The sequence below is a fragment of the Nelumbo nucifera genome, chromosome 2, assembly GCF_055504915.1.
Source record: "Nelumbo nucifera cultivar China Antique chromosome 2, China Antique-T2T, whole genome shotgun sequence".
Taxonomy (NCBI): domain Eukaryota; kingdom Viridiplantae; phylum Streptophyta; class Magnoliopsida; order Proteales; family Nelumbonaceae; genus Nelumbo; species Nelumbo nucifera.
The window spans coordinates 24,749,495-24,764,166 of record NC_142650.1 but is presented as its reverse complement, the minus strand read 5'-3'; the positions used below and the strand labels follow the sequence as shown (position 1 = coordinate 24,764,166).

The window sequence follows — 14,672 nt, the reverse complement described above, 5'->3', positions numbered from 1 at the left end:
GGTTCATGCAGCATAGATTTTGGCTTCAATTAATGAATATAGGTTTTATCAAAAAAAAAAAAAAGAAAATCGAGTATGCATAGGAGGGTCTCAATTCCCTATGTGGCCTCACAACTGTGATGTTCAGCTTGAATCTCACCCACACAATGAAATAATGTGGATTCTAATCCAGTGGTTGATGCATGTTTTTACTTGGATTTGGTGGGTAGTAGTTAGGTGCTTTATGAAAAGGCCAAATTCACAGCCTGCCAAGTTGCCAGCCAGCTTGGTGTGTCATCACATCATTCATCACTCGTCACTGTGGTCAAAAAAGAAAATAGAGGAAACAAATATCTGGAGGGCATTTTAGTCAACTTAAGACAAGGGGTAATAGGGGCATTAGGTTTTATAATTAAACATGTTCTCTAATTCCCATTGGACGCGAGTCGTGAGGCTAGAGATCGAGACGCAGTCGGCGCTTTTGAAACCTTCTCTGTTCGCCGTTGCTTGACCGTTTCATGCTCCATTTTTCTCTTTACCACGGGAAATCCATCCACCTGTGACTACTGAGCAGTAGAATCTGAGAAAAAGAGTGAAAATGTAGAGTTATCGGTTAGATTTTTAGGTGAAAATTAGAGAATTTAAGCAAGTGTTCGAATGTTGCTAAAAATCTATTATAATCAAACGATAGATATTTTTCATTTATCTTTTTTCTCTTTTACCCTTTCTTTTTCGTGCATGGGTGTCTCACTCTCATGATTTTCCACTTTCCACTATAAAAGCTATATTTTGCCTCGCTGAGCCTTCCCTCGGGGTCTGATCTTCTCCACCACATTATCTCTCTCGCCCTCTTCGTTATCTTTCATGTTCTCCTCTTGAAAGCTTGGATTTTTTTGGGCTTCTTGTAGGAGCTCGAGAGACATGGAAGCTGTTCTGCAGACCAAAGGCCTTCTTTCTTTGCCCTCAAATCCCAAAACCAGAGTTCTAGGCTCGCCGCAGGGGCTCAAATACCGGCTTAGCGCTAAGAGCAATAGAGCTCTTGGTGGGTTTTCTCTTTCCGTTGATGGGTTCCAAAAATTTCATGGCTTTGTGTCAAGAACTCATGGGTTCTGTAAGAAAGGAAGAGATTTGCAGATTTGCAGGGCAGAAGCTGCGGCTGCTGCAGATGGGCAGCCGTTAATTGGTGAAGTGGAGAAGCCCAAGTTCTTGGGTATTGAGGTCTTGACCCTTAAGAAGATTATCCCACTTGGGTTGATGTTCTTCTGCATTCTCTTTAACTATACTATTCTCAGGGACACAAAAGATGTCTTGGTTGTGACTGCTAAGGGCAGCAGTGCCGAGATTATTCCATTTTTAAAGACGTGGGTTAACTTGCCTATGGCTGTTGGATTTATGCTCTTGTACACGAAGCTCGCCAACGTTTTGTCAAAGAAAGCTCTCTTCTACACTGTAATTGTTCCCTTCATTGCCTTCTTTGGGGCATTTGGGTTTGTTCTCTATCCCCTTAGCCATTTGTTCCATCCCACAGCGCTTGCGGATAAGCTTTTGGCAGCTCTTGGACCGAGCTTCCTTGGTCCGGTTGCGATTCTTAGAATTTGGAGCTTCTGTTTGTTCTATGTCATGGCCGAGCTATGGGGCAGTGTGGTGATATCAGTTCTGTTCTGGGGTTTCGCTAACCAGGTGATAATACTTATCTTTTGCCCTGCTTTTCTTTCGAAATTTGGTTTTAGTTTTTTATTCCATTTATTTGTCTAGTTGAATTCTGGTACTTGTTTCTCTGTTTTCGAGAAATATATCTAAATAGGGGATACTTTTTAATGACTATTGCTTGTAATCTTTGATGACATGGCTCCATTTCTTGTTCTTTGTCAGAACAGACTTCTCCGGGGGCTGGAAGGGTTTTGATTATTTGATGTGGTTTGATGTTTAAGTTGTGTTTTATTGGAATCTTGTTATTGATAGGATTTGTTGCTCCGAGGAGTTTTTTATTCCTTTTTGTTATTCTTCTTAAGATGGACATCCTGCTTCATAAAATATAAATTTGGATATCTGGAAGTGGTTTCATAATCTTAATTTAATTTTTTTTCCTACTCCAGATTTTGGACTGGAACATGGCCTAAAGGGGGTTGGGTTGGAAGAAAATATTGGGGGTTTTAAAGTTCTTTAGATGTTTTATATGAACTGGTTCACTTTCTATGGTTTTGTTAAGAAAATTCCAAACATATCGTTGTTTCCAGAGTTGGCTTATTGGTTGGATTCCAAGAAGTCTTTCATTAGCCTATTCCTTACAAATAGAAATAAAAGCTTTACTAGGTGGCCACTCCCTTTATGGCCTACTCTTTTTCTGCCACTTGGATGGATTATGAAGTTGATTCAACCATACACCAGATGGGGGACCCTCTGAGTTGGCCATGTGATTTGATCCCTCAGTTGTCATCCCTGCACTCCAGCTTGTATTGCTGCTTCTCCCAAATGATATAGCCACCAAAATTCCATGCTAAAGACTATCACCCATGGAAAGGTTTGTTGTGTACATGCGGCAATGTCTTTTGGGGTGGGAATTTACCCATGAACAGAGGGTTGAGACTTGAGAGAGGAAAATGATGGTCCTTTTGGGCTTAAATCATGTGGGTGTATGCTGCTATATTCTTTCCTTTGGACTTTTGCCTTTTGAGAAGGTTGCAGACCTGAATAAATTCTCCATTACCAGTTATAGCTTCCTTTTTTTGGTTGCAAAGTGATTTACACCATATATTTGGAATTTGGATTCGTTACTCATAACTTTTTCATTTGCAAGACTTGCTTACTTGTCCTAAACATTATAAATATTCTTGTAACCAGTTAATCTTATGGTTGTTACAATGAGGTCAAAAAGAACACCTTCTTTCAAGATGACTTCTGCAAATCTCATGTGAATATGGTGCCAATACTCAATTTTGGTTCCAGCAGTCTGGGATCTTGGGAGGAATGGATTGCATATGGACTTGACCTCTGGCATTTTTGGCACATGTGAATGTAGTCTAAAATGAATATTTACAAACCTAAAGAATTCTGATTGTGAATTACTTTAGTTAAGAAGTTTAACAATTATATGCTGTTGTCAATTGTCTCACTGTTCATGTTTACATGACATAAGAGTATGCTGATTTAGTGAATAGGTATTGTTGAGTAAGTGACAAATCTAGGGTTAAATTTTGTGAATTTTGAGTTTGTGGGTAAATTCTTCTTCTTTAGAGTGGCTCAAGTACGAGTTATTATAGTTCCTTTCTGCCAAACAATTTTAGTGGCAATATACTTATATTCTCTATTGTAACTGATGATAGAATGACAAAACTACAGCCTTGGGTGAGATAGCACGCACGTTGTTCTAGGATTCACACATGTTAGTGCTATGTTTCCTTGATCAGTTCTATTGTATGTATTTTGGCTACAAGAATTTCTTTTCTTCCGTAAAGCTTATCCAATTCCCTGATTCATATTTAAAGTTTGGTACAGTGAGTTGTAATAATCTTTGCTTACTCTTTGCTGCAGATCACTACAGTTGAAGAAGCCAAAAGATTCTATCCATTGTTTGGTCTTGGAGCCAATGTTGCTCTTGTTTTCTCCGGCCGAACAGTAAAGTACTTCTCTAATCTAAGGAAAACATTGGGCCCTGGAGTTGATGGTTGGGCTGTTTCTTTGAGAGGTATGATGAGCATTGTAGTGCTGATGGGGCTTGCAATCTGTGGTATTTACTGGTGGGTGAACACTTTTGTTCCTCTTCCCACCCGTAGTAAGAAGAAGAAGGTAAGCTTTATAATGTTGAATTGGAATTGCTTTCTTTTTATTTGCCTTTTGTGGTTCACATGGGTCAAATGGGGACATGTGCCTATTATACAAAATGTATTGTTTCTAGTTACTTGGACTATGGGACCTATGGAGATGGGTTTGCTTCCACAGGGGCTGACACGGGAAGTCCAGCTCATCTATTAGGGGACTATTTGGACCTGCCACATGTAATGTTTTGTTTTTAATGTTAGGCAGTCCTACATGTATTGGGGGATCAACCATTCGGTCAAGGGGTAAAATAAACACATATGGGGATGGGGGCCAACCCCATAATATAAGTTGGGATTCTGGGGTATGGGGGGGACCAAGGCTCCCCTGGGTCCCCTTGGCTCTGCCCCTGGTTGCAAAGCAAGGTGCCAGAACCTTTTTGTGTGTGGGGCATGGGCCATAGAGGCATGATACTCGAGCCTCACAAATGATAGTTTAGTGGCATACACAAACTTGATGAATCTCTGACATGTCAAGGATCTTGGTGCCTGATGATATATGGATGCAATATTTCAAATCTGGTGATCCTTACTGTCCCTGTTTTCTGGCTTCATATTGTATGCAGTAACAACTTGATTGGGTGTTTAGTGTTTATAATAGTCATTTCTAATAGAATGTAATTTCATGGCAGGATAAGCCCCATATGAGCACAATGGAAAGTTTGAAATTCTTGGTGTCCTCGAGATATGTCAGGGACCTAGCCACTTTGGTGGTTGCTTATGGCATTAGCATTAACCTAGTGGAGGTTACATGGAAATCGAAACTCAAGGCTCAGGTAAGCAAATTCTAGCTCAAATGCATTGTTCTCTTCCTATATGCCAGGAAATGCAGTTCTCTTAGCACCATTTTCCATTTCTCCAATTTTCCAGTTCCCCAGCCCAAATGAGTATTCATCCTTTATGGGCGATTTCTCTACTGCCACTGGAGTAGCAACTTTCACAATGATGTTACTAAGCCAATGGATATTTGACAAATATGGGTGGGGAGTTGCAGCCAAAATTACACCCACAGTGCTTCTACTCACAGGGGTTGGATTCTTCTCTCTAATTTTGTTTGGGGGCCCATTGGCCCCTGCAATTGGGAAGCTTGGGATGACTCCTCTGCTTGCAGCTGTATATGTGGGTGCCATGCAGAATATCTTCAGTAAGAGTGCAAAGTACAGTTTATTTGATCCTTGCAAGGAAATGGCTTACATCCCGTTGGATGAAGATACCAAGGTTTGGACGAAACCTGATGACTTGTGCTTGCTTTTGGGTTGACGTTTCTTTCTTGCCATCATTAATAATTTGCATGCTCACAGGTAAAAGGGAAGGCAGCCATTGATGTTGTCTGCAATCCTCTGGGGAAGTCTGGTGGTGCTTTGATCCAGCAATTCATGATATTGACATTTGGGTCACTTGCAAATTCGACTCCCTACCTCGGCGGAATTTTGTTGGTGATTGTTTTCGCATGGTTAGCGGCAGCAAAATCCTTGGATGGCCAGTTTAATGCCTTGCGCAAGGAGGAGGAACTTGAGAAGGAGATGGAGGAGAGAGCTGCAGTTAAGATACCAGTTGTTTCCAAAGATGGGAGTAATGGGCAGGTTGAGCAAGGGAATGGGTCATTGGCAACTGGATCAGCGCTGAATCAAGCAACAGAAGATGTCTCCAGCAGTTAGTCTGGGCCGTCTGGCTCTTAACTAGGAACAGTAAGATACATTCTTAGTGGATTCATTGGTAGGATTAGAACCTTCTTCTTATTCTCATGGATGAAATAATCAGATCTCAGTTAGATGTGCAACTGATTAATTTAAATCCATTTTTGGTAGGAAATAAATCAAATAGTTGCGTTTTTTTTTTTGGGTTTTTTAGATTAGATTGTGAAATTCATGGAAATCCATTGGATATATTGATATAAAAGTTTTCTGGAATGTATTTCACTGTCATGTGTCTAAACTCATTCTATTCTCTTTTCTAAATTGGAGCATGGACTAGTATAGTATTTACCAGTAACATGAAATAAAATAAATATAATGGAAATATCATATATTAGCAATTTGGCATGTATTAAGTAAATATTTTTATTTTGGTACGAGTATTACGTAAATATATGGTTTACAAAAACTGTAACAAAATCCCTATGAATGTTCTGAAACTCTGAAAATTTTCCTTTCATTCAGAGTTCAGGCCAAATAAAAACCTTGACTCGTTGGTTTTTAACGGAGTGGTCCGTGATCATGGAGTTGGATGGGTGTTACTTTAGCTGTCAAATTGTGTTGTTTCATTATTGGAGTTGAAGAAAATTGGCTCGTATCCTCATAATTAGAAATCAAATCTAATTTTAGTTTTCTAATTTCTACTAAAGGAAAAAACTGGCATAAAGGCTATTTGCTACTTCACGTTCAATTCAAGCAACGATCCAATGTATCGATAGATGTTAATTCTCGGAATAAGTGATATGCGACATACTATGAATTAGGTAATATCAGTAAGGAGATGTTTGGGATTGCTGGTTTTTATGATTTCTGAGATCACCGATTTCTCAAAAATCAAAGAAATTATTAACAATGATTTTTATGTTTATAATAACTATTTCCCTATCCATCTCAAATGCTATATCATCCAAAATAATTAGAATTGGAATGAACAAAGGAATCATCATTTTTTATGATTCTTCTTTTTAACCCAATTTTAATAATCGGTTTCTCACTAATTTGCCGATTTCTCATAAATCAATCAATTAAATAGCAAAATAATTGGTGATTTTGGAATTACTGATGTGACTCTGATGTGTTGCCGATTTATGAGAAATAGGCATCGATCCCAAACACCACCTAAGAATTTAGGAGTACCAATATTTTGAAGTTTAAACTTTGATTCAAGCAAAATCATCATCATCATCAAGCTTTATCCCGACTGTATGGGGTTGGCAACATTAATCCTATTTCACCGTTTCATTTTGCTTAATGCTATATCTGTTGCATGGTTTTTGACTGTCGTTGACCCGGACGGTCAAACTGTTTGGCCTGGAAATCATTCAGGCAACCGGTTCTGTTTTATCCTAAACCTGATCTCTGGCCAAAAACCGTTGAATCAGTCAACGTTTCATTGATTAGGGCAGTCAAACCGTTGACCCGTTCAACAGTTTTGGTCGTTTTTATTTTTAATTATTTTTTTAATTTTTGTTGTCAGAATGGGCTATCTATTCGAACCGAATGGTTGAACCATTGACCTGAAAATTGGTGGCTAGAATGGTTCTATTTCCGGTTTGTTTTTTAAAACCATGGTCTGTTGTTAAACTGTGGGCACTTAAATCATTTATAAGGCTCATGTCCTTTCTGGTCTACCCTTGGCCCTTTTAGCCCTTCAACTTGCAATAAATAATTTCTTATAGGTTCTATTGGTAGTCTTCTGTGCATGTGGCCAAAACATATTAGTCTACTTTCTCTCATTTTATCAATAGATAATTTCTTTTTCTACTTTTGAATGATTACATTTTTGACCCCTATTCTATTTTAATTTTTTTCACTCATCCATCTGAGAATACCCATTTTTGACACACTTTTTTTTTTTTGTTGATTCAAGCAAATTGCATACCTTTAAGTTGTGTTTGGTTTGAAGGAAAAACTAGAAAAACGTATACAAATTCCCTTTCTCTACCTTCTCTTTCAAACCAAACATAGCCTTTAAGTTTTCCATACTGAGTATGGGGCTCATTTACTAATATATGCATACAATCAAGGTTCAAAGTATTTGGGTTGATCATGGACCGAGCTGGTTTTTCTAAATCTTGGGCTGACAACCGATGTTATTTTGATATGTTGTGGTAACATGGTGTAGTGGTGAGGATTATTACATGTCATATTTTGAGGTAGCCTGTCTCCCTACAATACTCATAAGCCCCCAACCAGGTGGGAACTGATCCAACTATTCCAAAGTTTCGGTCACAACTAGGCGAAGGCCAAAACCCTTGCCAATTGTGGCAATCGGTATCCCGGCTTTGATACCTATAACCTCCCCAACCTGGGTGGAAGTTGTTGGGATCTATATTAATGAATACATGTGATGCGTCGCAATCCGGCTTCTCCTAATTGGAGATGATTTGACTTTCAGTAGACGATGGAGTTGGATAATCTGCACAGAGAGAATTAGAGAACCGGGGGTGCTTACCCAGCGAGGTCGCTACAATGCTTAAGTCAGTAATTTGCAAGCTGATGGTAGCTTAGAAAGCAAGAGAGCTGGTGAGCAGAGATTACGTGTACCTTTGCCCCTGAAAAGTTGGGGTCTTTATATACTGGAGTACTTGCGGGTTTTCTGGAGTGGTTCCGGGATTCTTGCTATGATAAGGCTCGTATCCGTATTAACAGGAGATAATGCTGCTAGCTGATAAGACTTATCACTACCGCCCGAATCGATCAGGGGAGATAAGGCTATCTGTTATGAGGCGTGATCCCGTAAAGCGTGGAATCTGGTGGAGGGATCTTTGGGGTTGTCATGCAGAGGTCGGTCAATATTACCCGAGCTAGTGCCCTTTGGATTTGACCTGGTTCGAATGCCGAAGTGCCTTGGAACCAAGGTGGTCCTAATGCGATCGTATCCCGAGGTGAACTTGTCCTGAGGTGGACTTGCCCCGAGGTGGGTTTGCTCTAAGGTGGCTCGGTTATCCGAGCTCGGTCCGTTGTAGACTTGATGTATCGGGGTGAGATGTCATCCTGTCAGTTAGGTCGTGTCCACGTATCCCCCTATTACTAGGTCGAGCCGAATCACCCTACATCAACATGCGTGTATGATTAATGGGTTGTTATGTGGGTTTTATGTGTATGAAACACTGGTGTGTTTTCTTGTAATTGGTTATAGAATATATTCATGTGTATGAATCCCTACTACAACAGATTCGGAATGAAAGTAGGAACTGGTCCCTGTCATCTTTACATTCTTCTATGTCATATTTTGGTTTCATGGGGCCATAGATCGTGAATAGCCTGTCCATACAACCATAACCCCCGCAACCTGTGTGAAGGGGATTCCCAGTAATAGAGAGTTGGAATTGAAATCTGAAAGGCCCATTCTGATTCTAATTATTTTGGTTGGGTGGAATCGAAATCCGATTCTTGATTCTCATTCCTGGTGGAATGGCCGCCATTCCCTCCCCCTTTCTTGAGAATAAAAATCCCATTGCCAATTTGGATTTAAATTTTTATTTAAACAAAACAAATGAGAGGAATAGGCCATTCCAATTCTGATTTGACTGTGGACTAAATGGGCCCTCATTTCTCCAAGTCTTGGCTACAACTAGGCAAAAGCCTCATAAACCGAGAAAATTGGCAAGTGTACATAGTTAAATACCATATGTGCTAGTGCTAATGCAATTTGGATTATCTCCTGGCTAGGAATTTAGGAGTATTCAATAACATGGTTGTTTATGGAAACAAAAACAACTGCCACATCAGAAAAGTTGTATTGTTTTTGCTAATATGTCAGTTGTTTTTGTTTTTAAAAACAAAACCACGTCAGAAAAGTTGTATTGTTTTTGCTGAATTGTCAGTTGTTTTTATTTTCAAAAACAAAATCACATCAAAAAAGTTGTATTGTTTTTGCTGACATATCAGTTTTTTTTTTTCTTTTTAAAAAAAAACAAAACCAACCATGTTGTTGAACACCCCCTAATGTTCTAAACAAAAATGTTCTGGACACATCATGTTACAAGGTTTGGTATAGCTTCACTGTGTTGCAGTTTGAGGTTTGGACGCTCTCCACGTTGGCATTTAGACCTCAACGGTAAAAACACATGCTTGGCATATGACCCGTTTATGGTGGAAGCTGCAACACGACACAATGGCACAACGTGTTTTGAGAAGTTACAAGACATCATGCGGCAGTGAGCTGCACAAACCGATTCATTCATTTCATTTCAGGGGAAAACAATGCAGAAACCACCTCTTCAGTAGTAGTTTTTGCTTTTTACAACCAAACAGGTTTATGATCACAATGATGAGTGTTGAGTTGCCGTTTAAGATTGAAGCGCCTTAACCTTAAATACAAATCTGATCCAAAACCCATTGAGCTATGTTTGGTTTGAAAGATAAGGTAAAGAAAGGAAGGAAAATGTAAAAGTTTATTTATCTTTTCGTATTTTTTTTCCTTCAAACTAAATACAGCCTTAGGTAGCTGGCACGCGGCACTTATCTGAAAGCCTCGTCTGTATTAAATGTGTATGTATTTGGTGAGTTTATTTTGTTTTCAAGCGGGTTTAAAAGGAGAAACCGAGAAAAAAGCAAAAGCTGTTTGTTAACATGTATTTCCGGTTTTAGAAACACAAAAGTTATCCTGCTATTATGCTTCTAGAAGGTTCTTTCTTCCTTTTTTTATTTGGAAACGAACTTTTTTACAAAAAGTAAAAATGGAACCTATTTAAGCGGAAAAACGACCTACCAACCGGTCACTCCTTAAATCAGATGTTTGGTAAAATTAGGAAATTGGCTTGAATCACAGGTTGGGGTTTTACTTTTAACTAGGTAGCAGGTTGAACAGTCTTGCCATCTCGTTGGGCCATTTCATTCAACACTAATCCTCTTTAACAGCCCAATAAATATTCAGGGGTTGTAAGTAGATCTGTTTATGGACTGGGTAGTGCGAAGGAATAGTCCGGTTCGATTTAAGTCGGGCTTAGACAGGATTTCAGGCCTGCGGGCTTAGGCTTAAAACACCGAGTCTAATCTTTTTTGGGTCTGGGTTGAGTTTTCTCAAAAAAAGTTCGAGCCCGAATTAATAATATATTATAATATTTTCTTTATTATTCTTCTTTTTCTTTAAATAATAGTAAGATTTCTTTCATTATTTTTTAGGTTATGACTTTTGAGGTCTTTTAGTATAAATGAAACAGTTTTTTATTGAATAAAAAAATCTTTTTTGAATTCTTTAGCCGGATTCAGGTTCGAGCTTAGGTTTCGGACTTTATGTAAGAATCGAACTTGGGTTTAGGCCTGAATATATTCTGTTGATCCAGAGACAAAGCCTAACCTGGCCCGGTCCATGTTCAGATATAGTTATAAGTCAGGTTATTTCAATAATTTAACCGCATTGGGCCTGATACCTCATACCAGGTCCCTTCAATTTCTTAGGAAATGCTCAAACTAAGGCCGTCGGCCGTCCAACTTGCACTTTGGGGGTTGTGATAGATAGCATAGCTATCCTTTTGACACTTGAGAGTACCCTCAACTTGCAGAAATAGATACCTCGGTCCAGTGCTGTTAATTCATGTTGTGGTGTGCGATAAAATTATCAAAATACCCCTATGTTCTTCTGAAACATTGAAAAGAAAAAATAAAATAAAATAACCAAAACATCCCTGGTTAAATCGGATAGTCTTTGGTGTGGGTAGGCATTGTTTCTCATTTTGATCTCTAGAAAAAAGTCAAATAGAGTTGAGTTCAATGAAAAGCACTTCATTGGCAGAGCAAAATCATTGCAGAAAACACAGCACCCTCGAAAAGTTTTAATTTTTATATCTAATCAATGAGTCAAGACATTCAAAAGAAGTAAAAATAAAAAGATTTCAAAATCTAAATGTATTTTCATTTTTTGGTTAAAGAATGTGAGATAAAAAAAAGCACATTTTCTTAACATATTAGTTGAGTGACATGAGAAAGAGAGAGGGGAAAACAAATGAACTATTATTTATTGAATAGGGTTCCTTAATTGGTCATCAATTAAGTGGCTTAATAGCTTCATCTTCTTAAGGGCCAAATGCAAACTTTATGTCCAATTCTCTGGTTCATATCAACATTACTTTCACCAGTTTAATTGTTCAAAGTCATACATTTTATAACAAAAATTTATTAAAACACCTTTTTGATCATTAAAAAAAGAGGGCAACAAGACAAACATGTTGGGGGGGGGGGCTTTTGGCCACCTAACATAATTGAATGTAGAAGACACTAAAGAAGGAGATCTTTCAAAGAACTCATCAGAAAAAGAAAATGGAGATCCTTCAAATTCTAAAGTTGTGCTGATTTTCTGGAGAACCTCATGTTCTGCATATTCTAGTTAGGGTGTAGCCTTGCCCCGTTTGTATTAGGCCTTTGTTTTCTTCTTTTCATTAAAAGATAAAACATTTGCATGTGGTTTTAATACACACTGAAGAAATAGATGCACTAAGAAGAAAAGAAACGATTCTGGTATGATTGACTGTGTTTCAAAACCATACCAGAACCATCATAGGTCTTCTGCTATGCATGGTTGTAGTTGTGTTTTCATTTATATGGAACCACAATTATTGTTCTATTCACGGTTAATTGTTTGGATTCAACACTTACATGTGTAGAAGCATTTTGTCTACCGTCATTCAACTATGTTCGTACGATTATTTATTTATCATAATAATATATAATCTATATAAATATATTAAGTTGAAATGTGTATGTAAGAAGTCCTAAAAATGAGGGAAATGGAATCTAACATTATTTTTTGCTTTTTTTTCATATAATTTAAAAGAATACCACTCTCTACCAACTCTCTCTCTCTTTTGTCTTTTTTTCTTTCAAATTACAAGAATCTCACTCTCTCCTACCACCACTCTCTCCTACCACCTCTCTCTCTCTCTTGTTTTTTTCTTTCAAATTACAGGAATGTCACACTCTCTCTCTCTTACCAAATTTTTCTCTCTTTTTCTTATAAATTACAAGAATGCCATCTCTCTCTCTCTCTCTCCTTATAAATTACAAAAGTGTCACTCTCTCTCCAACTGAGGGAGACCTCAACTCGGCATCTTGGCTGCTAGGGGACTTGCGATTAAAGGTAGTCGAGTTTGAGCCATGCCGAGCTCGAACTTCTGAGCTCAAGCTCAAGTCTCTAATTCGAATCGAGCTTGAGCAAGATGACACCTCGACCACTAAGGGAGACCTTGGCTTGGCACCTCGATCACTAAGGGAGATCTTAGCTCAACACCTCGACCACTAAAGGAGACCTTGGCTCGGCACCTCGATCACTAAGGGAGATCTTGGCTCAGCACCTTGACAACTAAGGGAGACCACAGCTCAGCACCTTGTCAACTAAGAGAGACCTTATCCTGACACCTCGCTTGCTAGGGAAACCTCAGCTCGACATTGTAGCAGCTGAGGGAGACCTCGATTTGACACTTCGGCAATTGAGGGAGACCTCGAGTCAGCACCTCAACTGCTTGAGAGACCTGCAATCAAACGTAGCTAACTCGAACTTCCAAACTTTTGACTCAAGCCTGTTTCATTTATACTATATATATAATATATAGTATATATATGTAAATATACATACATACATATATATAAATATATCTATATATATAATCTATTAATATATAGTATATATATGTAAATATACATACATACATATATATAAATATATCTATATATATAATCTATTAATATATATTATATAATATAAGAATATGGTTCGAGATACATAGGATCACTTATCCGTCCTCAGCCTTCTTTTTGAACTATGTAATTTTGTTCAAAAAGAACTATCTATCTCAGTGTTAAAAAGAATAGGAATTTTTGTGAAACCATTAACCAACAACAAAATGAAAATGCCTTTCAATTGATTTTGTTTGTACACCAATGAAACACGAACACAACCACGGAAAAATCAAACACCTATGGTATAAGCAATTCTATGATTTATACAACATAGTATCATCCCAGGTGGATCCTTTCTTATGCAGTGTTTTTGATACATGGTTTATTATACACTAATAAGATTTTTATGTGCACCAGTAATTTTGTTGCTTGTGTGGATGTCATTTCATTTTTTTTTCTGGATGGTGGGTGTTTGAAGCATCTCTCTCATATCTCAATTGGAGCACGCTCTTAACAAATAGACCAAAAGTAGTTTGCTTCAAGACAAAAGAAAAAAAAAAAAAAACATTTTCTGTCTATTTCACAGCCAATGTACCCATTTATAATACATGGGTGTATTGGAGAGGAATCCAGATTTTCTATACTTAATACTAACCTATTATTGTGTGACAAGTGTTTTTGGTTTATGTTGTTCTCTTTCTCTTTTCGAGTGAACAAAAAACCTCTTTTATATAGAAAAGTTTGGATGACCGAAAAAACAAAACAAAAAAAAAAAGAATATTAGATTTGAATCAATAATGCACTGAATCCAACTGGGGAGTTGTAAATAGGGACAAACTTGTATTAATGGGCCTTCTGGCCCTTCTCTATGAAAACAACAGATGAGGGCCTCTTTTTCTTGACAGAGGTCCACATGATGAAGAAGCTATATATAAAAGAGTAGTGCTTTTTTCTTTAGTTAGAGAAAAGTACTGCCTTAATGCCTATCATAATATGACCTAATCACACCCAAAAAACTAGAAACACACACAGTATGGCCCATTTAATCATGTCCTTCCAAAATATCACTCAAGGTTGGGTCCTGATTAGGACAACCCAATTAACCACATTCTCTGAAAGACCAAGAATATCTCACCCTATAATTTTTAACAGGTTTTTTTTTTTTTATCTTTTCACTAAGAATTTTATGTAATGTTCTAAGTATCATATTTCTCGCATTATATATTGTGCTTATCGTATCAGTGTCAAGGTTGCAGATTTTAATAATTTAAAATGTCAATAGCCATTCTCACATACCTATATGTAAACTATCAAACTGAAAAAACTAAAAAAGAAAAAAAAAAGGAAAAAAGAGTACAGATTGTTAAAAACTCATGATACACAATTTTTTGAGTATCAATATTTTGAACCTTAATTTTACGTGCTAAAATCACTCACATCCTATGCATCTTTACTGATGTAAATATGATGACTTCACGTCCAAATCAACAAATAATAAAATCCAATCTATTTATTTTCCTCTCTCCACACCTTACCTACCTCTCTATCCCTATTACATGGCATG

The 14,672-nt window shown here is 37.7% G+C and overlaps 1 protein-coding gene across 1 annotated transcript; it reads left to right on the top strand.

Moving 5' to 3' along the window:
- The first annotated feature begins 416 nt into the window (after positions 1–416).
- On the top strand, positions 417–5,719 carry LOC104595297 (plastidic ATP/ADP-transporter-like). The gene is made up of 5 exons (XM_010255974.3): positions 417–1,659; positions 3,511–3,765; positions 4,427–4,570; positions 4,665–5,012; positions 5,096–5,719. The coding sequence occupies exons 1-5, from the start codon at positions 901–903 to the stop codon at positions 5,450–5,452; spliced, it is 1,863 nt and encodes a 620-aa protein (XP_010254276.1). The 5' UTR covers positions 417–900; the 3' UTR covers positions 5,453–5,719.
- Positions 5,720–14,672: the final 8,953 nt, after the last annotated feature.

What these genes read in the sequence shown, in the direction of transcription:
- LOC104595297 (XM_010255974.3), top strand. Translation starts at nt 901, where the DNA reads ATGGAAGCTGTTCTGCAGACCAAAGGCCTTCTTTCTTTGCCCTCAAAT. An exon ending in TCTGGGGTTTCGCTAACCAG is followed by an intron (nt 1,660 to 3,510) that starts GTGATAATACTT and finishes TCTTTGCTGCAG; the next exon opens with ATCACTACAGTTGAAGAAGC. An exon ending in CGTTGGATGAAGATACCAAG is followed by an intron (nt 5,013 to 5,095) that starts GTTTGGACGAAA and finishes GCATGCTCACAG; the next exon opens with GTAAAAGGGAAGGCAGCCAT.